At 28.8% G+C, this 16,517-nt stretch overlaps 1 protein-coding gene across 1 annotated transcript in view; it reads right to left on the bottom strand.

The window, feature by feature from the left end:
* LOC117183032 (homeobox protein unplugged) overlaps positions 1-16,517 on the bottom strand; it is a 32,754-nt gene that overhangs the window by 9,882 nt on the left and 6,355 nt on the right. Inside the window, exons 2-3 of the mRNA XM_033376176.1 lie at positions 15,154-15,444; positions 6,612-6,614 (exon numbers count right to left, since the gene is read on the bottom strand). Of these exons, the coding sequence (XP_033232067.1) occupies positions 6,612-6,614; positions 15,154-15,444 (294 nt within the window). The remainder of the gene's footprint in view (positions 1-6,611; positions 6,615-15,153; positions 15,445-16,517) is intronic.

The following is a 16,517-nucleotide window of genomic DNA, read 5'->3' on the forward strand; positions in this document are numbered from 1 at the left end:
GGCCACCGAGACTCTTCCAGAGTGCGAGGCGGGAATCGAACCCGCAAGCCGAAGGAGTAGGTCCAAAGCCTACGCTTTAGCCCCCACGACCATCGTCCCACTCGTCTGACATATTTTAATTATTATTATTATATATATATATATATATAAGTGTAATAAGTAATATAAATATATATAAGTGATGTATTTTTTATTACTTCTTCTAATCATGTATATGTTTTAAATAATTTTCTCATTGAGAAATTAAATATTGTTAATTTTTTCATTAGATCCGTTAATAATTTTAACACTAAATAATTTTTTTAACTAGAACAAATAATCAAATCAATAATATCAGTAAAATAAATCATGGAAATATGAAGTTCGAACTGCTTTCCACATGTATTTTAAAATTAAATTTTATTCATATTAAACTACATATTTTTATGACTTTCTCTATTTTTAAATAATTAATAATAGTTACGCTTATTTTTTCATATATATATATATTTTGTTTATTTGCAAATAGCATCAAGTTTTTAATTATTTTTGCTTTTTCCTAATGCAATTCAATGAAAAAGTCAGACCTACTTTTTGTGGCACCATCTGCTGGATTAGTTTGACCGACATTTCTCCTCTGGATCGTAGGAAAACTACTACTACATACACATACACGGTCGAGGCAGGGGGCTGCTTTTAATCAAGCAGCTCAATTGTTAAATTTTTAGATAAAGGCATAATTTTTAACAAAAAAGGAACGAATTTTCGAAGAACTAGTTAAATTTGTAAACATAAAACACGGATTTTTCAATTAAATAGTTAAATTTTGAAACAAGAACATGAATTTATGACCAAAAATGGAATAATTTTATCTTTAATTGCAAAATTAAGCTTTTGTTGATGATAAACAAGTTTTCAAGAAAAATAGATAAATGTTCAGCTGAGGAGATTAAGTTTCAAGTAGAATTATGCATCTTCAATAAAAATGAATTTTTGACAAATCGGTTTAACTTTTAACCAAGTAGTTGCATATTTAACAAAAAAACATGAATTTTAAAAAATAACGGATTATTTTCTACCAAAAAGACAAATTTTTAAAATAATACACTAATGTTCTACTAAAACCAAATAAATGAAAATCCAAAAAAAGAATATTAAATTTCCAGTTTAATAGAATAATTTTCAATTAAAAAAAATATATACATTTTTAACTAAAACAATAAATAAGTTACATTTTCATATACAAAAATTAATATCCATCCGCGAAAAATGAATTTTCAATAATATGGTTCAATTTTCTGAAATATTGTTTAAACTTTTTAATCTCACTCAGTTAAAGTTTTAACAAAAAACATGAAATTTCTACTGAGAAGATTAATTTTGTATCGAAAAATACGAATTTTACACGCGCAAAAAAACAAGAATTTTTAACTAAAAATTATTAATTTTTAATAAAAACGGGAATGGTTGACTTTTTATTTAATAAAATTAATTTTCAACAAAACTTGGATTATATAAATTACTGCGAATTAATTGTAATACGACTGGATTAGTCTGCATCAAAGGTGGATTACTCTGAATTACAAAATTGATTATGCCAAATTCTAACTGGATTACTTCAGAATAAAAGAGGATTACTTCTGATTACAAGTGGATAAGTCAGGTTTGCAATAGGATTACTCCGCATTACTTGGATTATTCTGGATTACCAGTGGATTTCTCAGTTTTACAAGTTGATTACTACAAAAAATGATCTTACTTCTAATTTATTGATTTAAGGCGGATTACAAGTGGATTACTTAAGTTTACCAGTAAATTACCCCGAATAAGGGAACTGCTTCGATTACTTTAATTATACTTAATGATAAGTGGATAACTTCTCATCAAAATTGAATTAACTCAAAATACTAGGATTACTCACAATAACATTTTGTGGGATTACAATTGTATTACTTTTGATTAAAACTGAATTACTTCAACTTACAAGTGGATTAGTTGGGTTCCGAAATAGATCCCTTAGGTTTAATGTGGATTACTTTGGAATAGAAGTGGATTACTCAAGTTTACAACTGGATTACTGAGTTTAAAAATACTCAGAAATAGATCAGAAGCTCAGAAATACTGAATTACTCCGAATTACTTGAATTGTCAAAAATTACAAGTGAATTATTTCGACATAAAAGTGAATTACTCAGGTTTATGAGTATATTACTTCAAAATACTGATATTACTCACAATTACTTGAATTGGTCCGCATTTCAAGTGGATTGCTTCAGATTATAAGCGAATTACTCTGTTTAACAAGTTGATCACTCAGAAATACTCGGATCGCTCCGAATTACTCGTGTTACAGAGGATTACTAGTGGATTACTTCAGCATAAAATTGGATTACTTTGGAATACAATTTTAATACTTTGCAAAGTGGATTACTTTGGCATACAAGTGGATTACTTTAGAATAGAAGTGGATTACTCAGGTTTATAAGTAGATTATTTCGACATAAAAGTGGATTACTCAGGTTTAAAAGAAGATTACTTTAGAATACAATTGGATTAACTTTGGAATAAAAGTGGATCATTCAGGTTTAAAAGTAGATTACTTTAAAATCCAAGTGAATTACTCAGGTTTAAAAGTAGATTACATTGGAATACAAGTGGATTACTTCGACATAAAAAAGGATTACTCAGGCTTACAAGTAGATTATTTCGGCATAAAAATTGAATACTTAGGTTTAAAAGTGTATTACTTGGAATAAAAGTGGATCACTTTGGATTACAAGTGAATTAATTTGGAAGACAAGTGGATTACTGAAGTTTAAAAGTAGATTACTTTGTAATGCAAGTGGATTACTTTAGAATACAACTGGATTACTTTGAAATATAAGTGTATTAATTAGGTTTAAAAGTAGATTACTTTGGAATACAATTGTATTACTTTGGCATACAAATGGAGAAATCAGGTTTACAAGTAGATTATTTCGGCACAAAAATCGAGCACTTAGGGTTAAAGGTAGATTACTTTGAAATCCAAGTGCCCAGTTCGCACAAAATTTGGCGACGTCTTTACGACATATTTACGACAACTTTACGACATCCTATGTCTATGTCGTTTCGATGTCTTTACGATATCGTAAAGATACCTTAACGACATGGATATAGGATGTCGTAAATTTGTCGTAAATATGTCGTAACGATGTCGTAAAGACGTCGCCAAATTGTGTGCCCACTGGGTGGATTACTAAGGTTTAAAAATATATTGCTTTGGAATACAAGTGGATTAATTTGAAATACAATGATATTAGTGGATTACTTCGGTATGAAAGTGATTTATTCAGTTTGGCAAGTAGATTCTTTAGGTTTACGAGTGGATTACCTCAAAACAAAATACTGGTATTACTCAAAATTACTTAAATGAGACCTGATTACAAATGAATTACTTTGGATCACAATTTGATTCCTTAGAATTACTAAGAATACTCCGAATTACTCGAATAACTCTGGATTACAAGTGAATTACTTCAGAATGTCAGTGGATTACTCAGGTTTACAAATAGATTTTTTCGATATATAAGTGGATTGTTCAGGTTTAAAAGTAGATTACTTTGAAATACAAGTGGACTACTTCAGACTAGAAGTGGATTACTCAGGTTTACAAATAGAATACACCGGAATACCAAGAGTTCACCTGATTACTTGAAGTACACCGGAGTACAAGTAGATTACTTCAGATTATAAGTGAATTACTCTGTTTAACAGATTGATTACCGAGGATTACATCGAATTCCTTTGAAATGAAAGTGGATAACTCAGATTTACAAATCGACTATTTCGACATAAAAGTGGATTATTCAGGTTGACAAGTATAGATTACTTCGGCTTACAAGTAAATTATTTAGGTTTGCAAGTGAGTTACCCCAAAAGCAAAAGACTGGTATTACTAAAAATTACTAAAATGAAACCTGATTACTTCAGATTACAAATGGATTCCTCCGAATTACTTGAATAACTCTGGATTACAAGTGGATTACTTTGGAATAAAAGTGGATTACTTAGGTTTTAAGTGTATTGGTCTGGTTCATAAGTCTATTCATGCAAAATACGAATATTACTCCTAATTACTTGAATTAATTTGAATTACAAGTATATTACTTCAGATTACAAGTGGATTACTCAGGATTACACGTGGATTACACCGAAATACTGAGATTACTCAAAATTACTTGATTACACCGGATTACAAGTGGATTACACCTGATTACACTGGCTTAAACAGATTATACCAGATTACCAGTTCAGATAACAGTGGAATACAAAAAAAAATATTCCCCTCCGGTACACCATTAACAAATATTATAGATTCCGATTCCAAATAATAATTCTAAAAAAAAACAGTGAGAACAATTGAAAGTAACAGTGGGCATTAGGGTGGCTCAAAAACACTTTTTTTTCTTCAGAGGGCAACGATCTCCCCAATTTCATTCCAAATCCGAAAAAAGAAATTCCCTAATTATTATTTTTTTATTTTTCAATTTTAACAGGTGCCGGTTTTGAGTTGAAGTTTCCCATGTAAAATGCATGGGGAAAAATCACGTTTTTGAGTTTTTGGAATAAACTTTTAGGGTTTGAAAAAGTGTCTAGTGGCATATTTATTATCATTGGTTAATTAATAATTGATTATTTACACAAATGAAATTTGTTTACATTTTTTTCCTCCAAAATTTGCCCCCCCTAAAATTATTAATATTAGTCTAGTGGAATATTTAATAACATTTGTTTATTAATTTTTAATTGTTGAAACAAATGTAATTTGTTTGAATAATTTTTTGTTGAAAATTCGTTTTTTCCCTAAAAATTATCACTATTGTATCACTATTGTAACAATATTGTATCACTATTTCCAATTATTTAAACAAATGAAATTTGTTTGAATAATTTCGTTTTGAATTTTTTGTAAATAAAAATTATTACTGTGGGTCTAGTGGAATATTTATCAGTAATAATTAATTACTGATTATTAATTAATTTAATAATAATTAATTTATCAGTTATATTTAAGTAAACATTTTTATTTAAAAATAATTTTTAAAAAATGAAGTTAATCAAATAATGTTGATAAATATTCCACTGGAGAAATATTCATAATTTTCATTTAAAAATATTTGAACAAACTCAATTTGTTTAAACAATTGAAAATTAATGAGCTAATGTTAATAAATATTCCACAAGACCAACAGTACCAATTTTTTAGAAAAAAAAGAATTATCGAAAAAAATAGTTTAAACAAATTGCATTTGTTTAAATAATAAACAATTAATGAACAAATGATATAAATACTCCACTAGACTAATAGTAATAATTTTTAGGGGGGAAAACAAATTTTCGAGAACAAAAAATTATTTAAACAAATCCCATTTGTTAAATAATTAAAAAATAATTAACCAATGATAATAAATATTCCACTAGACAAATATTAATAATTTTAAGTAAAAAAGGACGAGATTAAATTGTTCAAAAGGCCGATTTCATGAAGAATTGGCATTATTTGTATTAAGGGTAGTTTTTAGATACACGTGGGGGTGTGTTAGAGGTGTCAAACCCACATGTCTGATACACGAAATTCTTCGTTGGATAATTATCCACAGGCCCCCCTACTTTCCCGTCACATTTTTTCAAACCCTGGAAAATTATTCTAAACACTCAAAAAAGTGATTTTTCCCCATTCATTTTACATGGGAAACTTCAAGTCAAAACCGGCACCTGTTAAAATAAAAAAATTAACAAATTAAAAATTAGTCAATTTCTTTTTTCGGATTTAGAATAAAAAAAGGGGGATCGTTGCGCTCTAGCATGCAAAAAAATTTTGCCATGCATTTTTGGACCACCCTAGTGAGAATATTTATGATTTGGATACTTGAACTAAAGATTTGTGACTATCTATTGAATTTGTTAGACATGAAAAGGGCGCTTTTTTATAGAGTCCACCCATATCGTGTCTCACGAATGAGGGTCCACTAGCCATGAATAAGAAGCAGTGGTTGGTAAACTGAAAAAAGGGATTAAATCAAACAAATAAAAAAAAATGAAATGGAAATACATTTTTATGTTAAAAAAATATTCCAAATAAACCATAAAAAAATTGCTTAGCTGCAAGGCAATATGTCGATTATATTCCGAAATTAATAACTGTCTCGTCTCTTAAACTGCGAACATGGCACTGCGCCATTGATTATCTATAGAATTCTAGAACCGGTTTAACTGAATCAACGAATTTACAATTTAGATTCATGAATATTTAAATGCATGCATTTATACTTCAGTTCATTCAACCAGAAGAGTATCTAATGATCTTTCTGTTCAATGAATTGATCTAAAAATGTTCGCAGCTTATACAGAAATTTCTGGTGAAACACGGCCTTACAAAACTTTGGCAGCCCCTTTAAAGTCCTGAGCTGACACGCTGTGATTTCTGACTGTTTCCCCATTTGAAGTTTACTCTTACAGAAAAAAAAAAGATTTTCAAACGTAGTGGAAATAAAACAGAATTCGACAAAGCAGCTGTTGGCTATTCCTGAATGAAAGGAAAGGGCCTGATTTGTGTAAAAGTGACGACTGGGTTCTTTACCACGACCAACCACCTGTCGATTCATCGCAGCTTAGTCAGCAATTTCTGGTGAAACATGGACTTAGAACAACTTTGCTATAATGTGAGGTTAATTTGCAGAAATGCTACCAACAAAAATCTTAAATTTCCGGAAATTTATCAAGGTTGTTAAAAAAGTACTTTAGGTCATTTATGGTAAGTTACTATATTTATCTGTAACATTACTATAAATGAACGAAAATTTCTATAAATTTGCGGCTATTCATGAAAATTTTTAAATTGACTTTTGGGCAATTTATGGCAAGTTACCTTAACTTACTTGCAATGTTACCATTAATTACCAAAAAATTTCATAAATTTCAGTAAATTTGTCAAAATGTTTCAAATTGAATTTTTGTTTATTTATGGAAAGTTATCAGGCTCACCTGCGAAATTACCATAAATTATGGTAAATTTCTATAAATTTTCGAATATTAAAGAAAAACATTTTTTACTTGAATTTTGTGCAATTTAAGGTAATTTATCATAAATGACCTGTAATATTGCCATAATTTATCAAAAAATTCATAAATTTCCGGAAATTTATAAACATTTTCAAATTGATTTTTGGAAATTTATTGTAAGTTACCATAAATTACCAGTAATATTACTATAAATTGCCAATTTTTAAATTAAATTACCGAAAATCTCCGGAAAATTATAAAGATGTTTAAAAATGAATTTTAGGTAATTTATGGTAAGTTACCGTATTTACATGTAAAATTTCCACAAATGATAGAAAATGTTAATAAATTTCAGGAAATTGATAAAAATGATTAAAATTGAATTTTGGGTAATTTACGGTAAGTTACCGCATTTACCTGTAAAATTACCATAAATGAACGAACATGTTGATAAATTTCAGGAAATTTATAAAAACGATTAAAATTTAACGTTGTATAATTTATGGTAAGTTACCATATTTACTGTAAAATGACCACAGATTAACGAAAATTTCCATAAATTTTCGGAAATTTAAAGACTTTTTCTATAGACACTTTTTATGGCAGGAGGGTCGAAATGAGGTCGCGAAATAAGGTAAATGAGGTGAAATAAGGGAAGAGCAGGGGGATTGAGGAGAAATTAGGGGATCATAAAGTAGATGGAGTGATAGAAAATTAGGGAGAGGTGGTAGGGAGAGTGTGGGTAAGTAAGGAAAATGAGTGCAAGTGAAGGAGGGCAGTTAGGGGAAGTAAGAAAAGGGATAGTAGGATAGTGCACGTGGAGTTGGAAATGAGGGCTGGAGAAGGGAAGGTGAAAACGGGGAGTGTTGTTTCTGCAGTAAGAAGAGGAAGAAGAATTTAGTGGAGGGATGTTAATCAGGAAAGTGGAAATGAGGGTGAATTGGGGCAAGTTGGTGGAAATGTGGGAAGAAAAAAGTAGAGAAACTGAGGGGAAATAAAAGGAGCGTAAGCAGAGAAAATTATTCAAAATTAGAGAAAATTAGGGATGAAAAGTAGGGGGAGAGAATGAACGTAGGATACATGTTTGATAGTGTGGGAGGGTAGTGAGGGAATTAAAGAGCGAATCAGTACAGAAGGAATAATTTGGGGAAGGGATGAGAATAAAGGGAGGTAAAAGTAGAGGAATTGAAGGGTGATAAGAGGAACTAGAGGAAGGGTAATCCGAAGATGTGAGTGGAGGAATAGGAAAGGAGTTCGATTGAGTGGGGAGGGTAAGTAAAGGCTAGAGAAGGGAAATAGAGGAGGAAGAGTTTGGGGAAAAACGGGTATAATGGGAGGGAAAAGTAGAGGAATTAAGGGGAAATGAAGGCGAATGAAGGGAGAGTAATTAGAGAAAGTGAGTGAAGGAATGATAAAGTAGTGCAGGTGAGTGAAGGATTGCAAATAGTGAGGAAGAATTTGGGAAAAGGATGGGAATAAGGGGAGGAAAAAGTAGAGAAATTAAGGGTAAATGAGCAAAATGAAAGGAGAGTAATTGGAAGAAGTGAGTGGAAGAAGCGTAGAGAAATGCGCGTGAGTGAGGGAGGGTACATGAGAACTAGGGCAGGGAAGTAGAAAAAAAGTGTTAGATGGGAAATGGAGGAGGGGGGAGTAAAGGAGGAAGAATTTGGGGAAAAGATGGGAATCAGGGATGGAAAAAGTAGAGAAATTGTGGGAAAATAAAGTCAAATGAAGGGAGGCATATTAGGATAATGCGGGTGAATATGGAAAGGGAAGTGAGGGACATGAAAGAGATGTAGAAAAATGGGTGTTTTATTTGGGGAAGTAAGGAGAGGAAGAAGTAGAGGAGGAAGAGTTTTGGAAAAAGATGGGAACAAGGGAAGGAAAAAGTAAATGAATTGAGGGAAAATGAGCAAAATTAAGAGAATGTGATTAGAGAAAGTGAGTGGAGGAATGTTAAAGTAGTGTAGCTGAATCAGGGAGGATAAAGATGGGAATAAGACAAGGAAAAAGTAGATGAATTAAGGTAAAACAAGCAAAATTAAGAGTGTGATTAGAGAAAGTGAGTAGGGGAATGGTAAAGTAGTGCGACTAAGTGAGACAGGATAAATGAGGACTGGGGATGGGAAGTAGAAAAAAAAGTAATAGATGGACAACTGGGGAGAGGGGAAGTTAAACAGGAAGAATTTTGGGAGAGGGACGGAAAATAAGGGAAGGGCAAAGTAGAGGAATTGAGGAGAAAGCAAGGTAAATGAAGGGAGGGATAGTAGAGATATTTGGATGAGTTTGGGAGGAAAAGTGAGGGCTTTGGAAGAGAAGTAGAAAAACGGGTGTGTCAGCTGAGAAAGTTAGGAGAGGGGGGAATGTAGTAGGAGTAGGAGAGGGAAAGTAGGAGATTTTGACTCATTGTGTGTCAGATCTTGTCGTGCATGTGTATCGCGAGGTGGGTATGTCATAAATGAGTGATAGATTCTCAGAAGTTTTTTCGTTCCGCATACGAAATTATACGGTCGGCGAGACATCAATAAAACTGTCGATCGTCCATTCACTCCGTCGCTTCGCTTCGCGCGCAAATACGTGACCACAGCTACGGATTTCGATTGTTCGGATCCCTTTTTTATTTATTTATTTTCTTAATATATTAAAATTTTTTGAAACAAGTTATTGTGTTTACTTGAATCCCATTTCTTAGGATGAAAAACAAATTATATTCAATAGTAAATTTTAAGATAAAAAAATAATTTGAAAAAAAATCAACTCACCACATAATAGTTAAATTTTTCCAATAAATTTTCAAGAGGTTAAAGTGCTACCAAAGGTTTAAATTTTTAACCAAAAAGTTTATTTTTTAACGAGAAGATTAATTTTCCTTTAAAAAAATTGATTTCCAACTGAAAATGAAAACATTCTTCAAATAAAAAAATAAATTCTTTAAAAAATGTGAAAGTTTATATATCAGTGCAAAAAGACCTTAATATAAAATTTTAAAAAATTTGAATTTAACAAAAAAATAATTATTTTTTAACAAAATAGTTGAATTCTCATCCGAAAAACGAGATTAGTTTTAAAACAAGAAGTTGTATTTTTAACCAAAAAAATAAGTTTTGAATCCAAAAAATTATTTTTCAAATAAAAAATACGAATTTTCAACAATAACAATATTTTAACCATATGAAACAAATGTTCCTTTAGAGCATCAATTTTTATATAAAAATGTAATAGTCACAATTAAAATTCCAGAAAATAAAATTAATTCTCAACCTAAATAAAAGAATTTGTAGTAAAATAGTACAGGTTTCAAACATTAATTTTCTATAAAAAGCTGAATTTTTAACAAAATACATTAATTTTAAAATAAATTATTTTATTTTTACAACTCAAATAGATGAATTTTCTACAAAAAATGGAATAGTTCGATAGTTTTTTTTAATTCTCAACCGAAGGGCTGAATTTTTAATTAAAAAATGAATTTTCAACAAATTAGTTCAATTTTAAGCCCAGTAGTTGAGTCTTCTTTTTACTAAAAATATGATTTTTAAAAAAAATAATTGCATTTTTAATAGAATAATTAAATTTTCCAGCTATTCTATTAGCTATTGACTCTATAATAATAGATATTTGTTAATTTCTTGAAATACGTTTGTAATACTTACAATTCCTTTAAAATCTCTTGAAATGATTTGAAATTTCTAAAGTTCCTTTCTAAATATCTAATATTTAACTCTGCTTTTAAAAACAGTTAATATTATTTAAAAAGCCCGAAATCTTTTAGAATACCTTCAAATATTTTTCAAAACATTAAACATATTTTTGATTTCAAAGAAACATTTGAAAATAATTTCAAATCACTTCAAAATTGTTTAAGTAATTTAAAAAAATTGGACTGCAAAATAACGTGGTGGAAAGAAATGAAAAAGAAGTCTGACTTATAGAACTTTCGTAAAAGAATTTCTTCTGTGAAAGAAGTTGAGCCTAAGAGAAATTTGATAAGGTATTTAAAAATTCTGGTAGCGTTTGTCACGATAAAAATTACTGTCGGGTCGGCAAGCAATTAAAATACAGTAGCAAGGCTACTGGTTCGTCATCGACTACAGGACTTGCATAATTTATTCTGTTCCTATTAATGCTGAGATTCTTGAACGTACCCCAAAATTATCTCAAAACATAGAAAATAGGATTGTTTTTCACGAAAATAAGGGGGAAATAGGGAAATCAATTCTTTTCTACAAAATTAATGTAAAAGACAAAATTCCAAACTAACATAAAATTTAAATTTTCGAGCAAATAAGAATTTTCAAATGAAAAAGACTAAAATTTAACATATTTCCAACCTTTAGAAAAATGTTCAACCAGCTAAATTTAACAACAACAAAAAATTTGTTTCAACCAGATAGTTGAATCGTCAAACCAAAAAGATGAATTTAAACAAAAATACATCCATTTTTTAACAAAATAAATTAAATAGTTTCACTTTTAAATAAAATGGGTAATTTTAAAAATCAAAATTTTAACTTTTTTCTCAATTTTCTACTAGAAGATGAATTTTCAATAAAGCTGTTGGTTGAAATAAAAAAAAATAATTACTAACAATATATTTGGATCCTTAACAAGTAACAAATATTTTTTTAATGTATTTTGAAATTAATTTTTTCTAAAATTAATTCCATTACTTTCTCCTAATTTTTTTTTATCGAAAATTCAATTCTTTGGTTACAAAATAATCTACTTTACACAAAATGCAGCAGTTTTATGGAAGTAATTTTTTTGGTAAAAAATTCAAATGCTTCGTTGAAAATAAGTTTGTTTGGGTGAAAAATTTGATTACTTTGGTAAAAAATTAAACTATTTGGAGTACAATCAATTTTTTTTATAAATAATTTATGCATTTTGTTGAAAATTCTCCTTTTTCGGTAGAAAATCATGCTTCATGGTTAAAAGTTAATTTTTTTGGTTAGAAATTGAAATATTTGGCTTGGAAAGTCAACTGTTTAGTTGAAAATTCATGCTTTTGGTCGAAAATTTCATTTTTTTTTTAAAAGCGTTTTTTGGTACAAAATTTATTCTTTCGCTTAACACTGAACTATTACAGTTAATCATTCACCATTTTAGTTGAAAATTAATTTCTTTGGTAGACATTTATTTTTGTGTCGAAAGTTTGGTTTTTTCGTTGACGTCGACGGTTTTTTATTTTTAAATAAAATATTTTTTGAATGAGATATTAATTTTGTGGTTGAAAAATTCATAATTTTCGTTTAAAAATAACCTTTTTGGTTAAAAATTTAACTTTTTTTGTTAAAAAATAATCTTTTTGTGTTGATTTTTTTTACTGAAAATTTAACTATTCCATTTTTGGTGGAAAATTGATCTTTTCTAATTTAAAATTTGACTTTTTTGTTACAAAGATATCTTTTTTAGTTAAAAATTTAACTACTTTGTTGAAAATACATGTATTTGGTTTAAAATTCGTCTTTTTCGGTAAAAAGATTAATCTTCAAGGTTTATAATTCATCGAATTAGTTGAAATTTAATCTATTTTGTCAAAAATTTATTAATTTTGTTGAGGAATTGTTTCTAGGTACAAATATTAATTTTTGATCGAAAAATTGTTTATTATAGTTAAAAATTCAGAATTTTAGTTGAAAATTATGCTCCTTGATTGAAAATCAAACTAATTTATTGAAAACTCCTTTTTATGTGTCAGCAAAATTCATTTTCTTTTTACTGATATTTGCTCTTAAATTCGTCTTTTTTGGTTGAAAATTAATCCTCTTAGGTGAAAATTCATCTATTTGTTTGTAATTTCATTTAATTTGTTGAAAATTAGACGATTTGGTAACAAAGTCACTTTTTGGTTAAATTTTTTGTTGAGAATTAATTTTTTTGGTCGAAAATGTAAGATTTCGTGGATAAATCAATGTTCTTGGTTCAAAAATTTGTTATTTAATTGAAAATTGGAATTATTTTAGTCAAAAAATTATCATCTTAGTTAAAAAGGTTTTTTTTTGCTAAAAATTCTTTTTTATGTTTCTTAAAATCTGAGTAATCAGATATAATCCACGTGAAACCTACGATTAAAAAAAAATTTGTGTAAAGAAAATGATTCTATGCTCGAATGAAAATTGTTGTTTGATATGAAATGATTTTATTCTTTTTGAAAAAATTTTAGTTGAATGAAAAAATATATAATTATGTTGTAGGAACGGTTTCTTAGAACAAGAAAAATATTTTCCTATGTAATATTCAGACTTTTTTCGAAGGATCCACACTGATTAGAAACTTCAGTTAAAAGTGTTTCATGAAAGTAATTCGAATGGCTCTCACACTCATCCGCAATAATCGTTAAAGGAACTCCGACGCGACAAGCCGCCCGAGTACTTTGTCGCTGTACTATAATAGCATTTTAATTGTAATTGGCAAATCGATTAGTCAGGATAACTGATCGCTTTGTTTTAAACTACCAGTTGCAATCAAATATTTTTCAGAATCAATTTACTCTTACGGTGTCATATTACATTATACAACTATTGTATCTAATGCAATATGACACCTGTTTAGGAGACCCTAATGATTAATGGATTTTAAAAGAAAATTAGTTTTCCTAAATATAATAATTTTTTGCCAGGAAATACAACATTTAAAATATCATATTTTAACTCCAATGAAGGGAAGTTTTTGAAGCCAAGTTTCCTAGTCAGTATTACTGATCGCTTTGTTTTAAAATACCAGTTGCGATCAAATAATTTTTAGAATCAATTAACTCTTAAGGTGTCATATTACATTATATGTATTAGGCCCTGCTGTATCTAATGCAATATGACACCTTTTTAGGAGACCCTTATGATTAATGGATCCTAAGAGAAAATTAGTTTTCCTGAATATAATAATTTTTTGCCAGGGAATACAATATTCGAAATATAATATTTTAACTCCAATGAAGGGACGTTTTTGAAGCCAAGTTTATTAGTCAGTACAACTGATTGCTTTGTTTTTAACTACCAGTTGCGATAAATTAATTTTTAGAATCAATTAACTCTTGGGGTGTCATATTACTTTACATGCATTAGGTGATACTGCATATAATGTGATATGACACCTTTTTTTAGGAGACCCTAATGATTAATGGATCCTAAGAGAAAATTAGTTTTACTGAATATAATAATTTTTTGCCAGGGAATACAATATTCGAAATTTAATATTTTAACTCCAATGAAGGGTAATTTTTAAAGCCAAGTTTATTAGTCAGTACAACTGATCGCTTTGTTTTAAACTACCAGTTGCGATCAAATAACTTTTAGAATCAATTAACTCTTGGGGTGTCATATTAAATTATATGCATTAGGCCCTACTGTATATGATGTAATATGACACCTTTTTTTAGGAGACCCTACTGATTGATAGTACCTAAAAGAAAATTAGTCTTCCCTAAATATAATAATTGTTTTCCAAGAAATACAACATTTAGAATATAATATTTTAACTCCACTAAAGGGTAGTTTTTGAAGCCAGAGTTATTATTCAGTATAGCTGGTAATTTTTGTTTAAACCAGAATTTGCAATCAAAGGCAAACCAGAATTTAATTTTGGAATATTTGAGAATTAATTTAATGTAAGGATGTCATATTCCTGTATCTTGTCAAGTTATTCAAGTACCAACAAATCCAATGAATGGCGTCATTAAAACAAAAAAGTTTTTTGGGAGACTGTAGAGTCCAAAGGACTCTATGTTTTTGGTTGATTTTTTATAATTTATATTGGAAAATTCGTTGTTTTTTATTATTAAAAATACAATTTTCAAACTGAATCATTGAAGATTTCATTTTTTGTTGAAAAATATCTTTTTTAGTTATAAATTCAACCATGTGGTTTAAAATTAATTTTTTTAAATAAAAAATTCATCTACTTGATTGAGGATTGAACTATTTTATTAGTAATAAGTTTAAAATTAATTTTTGATGTTACATTTTTCCATAAAATTCAAATTTTCGGGCCGAAAATTAAACGGTTTTTGGTCAAACTTTCCCCTATCATCGAAAAAATACGCCTTTTTGGCTTGAAAATTGAACCCAAACATTTGAACTATTATCAGAAAATTTGTTAGAAAAAGAAAAAGATTAGAGGAAAAATGCTTACCTTGCTGTGATTTTGAAAGATCATGAATTGGTGATGCAGGTGATAAACTCCTCTCATCTTCACTGTCAGTCAAATTTGTACTCTGTTGACTTGCACGATGTCCTGGATAGGCAGCACCTTGAAGGTGGTTTAGACCGAAATTCAGGTGATGTGAGAATTGACTCTGATGGTTCTGTTGCGAGGGATAAGTTGCGGATAATTGAGGGGGCAAAACGGGGCCACTTGAGGCATTCCCACCATACACTCTCATTGGTAACCACGCGCTGTATAAGCTCAGAGGAACAGCAAATCCTGGAACAGATATTTAACTCGATTTATATGGCATTGAATTTCCATTTTTTGCAGGGAGGCGGTTTTCTGCAGTTTTCTTCTCCCTGGACAAAAGTTTAAGTAAACCAATGGTTGTAATTCACTCATGTTAAAAGACTTGAACGTTTTTTCGTCATTTTAAAATTTTTTTACAATTGATCTCTTTTAGTGGAAAATTTAATGATGAGGTAGAAAATCAACATTTGGGATTAATTTTTCTTTCTTTCTGAAATAAAAAATCTTTCTCGATGGCACAATTTTACTTTTTTTAAAATTATTTTTGTTAACAATTCAACAATTTGATAAACAATTAATATTTCATTCGAAAACCAAATTTCAACTGTTTAGGTTAAAAGTAAACTATTGTTATAAAAATGCAACTGTTTTTTTTTTAGATAATTCAACTTTTTGGCTTTAAAGATTAAGAATTTTGTTAAAAATTTCTTTTTTTTTGTAGAACTTTCATTATTGAAAATACATTTTTTCAGATTCAGCTCTTTTCGGTTCGAAATTTATATTTTATTAGTTACAAAATCATGTTGTTTTGTTGAAAATAACTTTTCTTAAATAAAAATTCAATTATTTCATTTTTAGTTATAAACTGATCCTTTTCACCTAAAAATGTATTGTTGTTTAAAAATCATCTATTTGATAGGAAGCTAATCTTCTTGGTTGAAAATACTTGTCTTTGATGAAAAATTTATTTTTTTAGTTGAAGATTAAACAGTTTTATGAAAAATTGTCAACTATTTGGTTTAAAATTTTACTTTTTTGGTACCAAATTGATCATATTGGTTGATCATTTTACTACTCAAATGAAAATTGAACTATATATTGATGGGAATTATTTTTCCTTTTGTTATTTACAAATTATTGATTTTGACTGGAAATTTATCTATTTCATTTTCAGTTGAAAATGTATCCTTTTAGTTCAAAATTTTACTATTTGGTTGGAAAATTTATCTTTTTTGTTGAGAATTAAGTTTCTTAACTAAAAAGTTAACTATTCCATTTTGAGTTGAAAATTAATATTCTTAATTAAAAATTTAACTATT

This window comes from Belonocnema kinseyi, chromosome 2 (genome assembly GCF_010883055.1).
Source record: "Belonocnema kinseyi isolate 2016_QV_RU_SX_M_011 chromosome 2, B_treatae_v1, whole genome shotgun sequence".
Taxonomy (NCBI): domain Eukaryota; kingdom Metazoa; phylum Arthropoda; class Insecta; order Hymenoptera; family Cynipidae; genus Belonocnema; species Belonocnema kinseyi.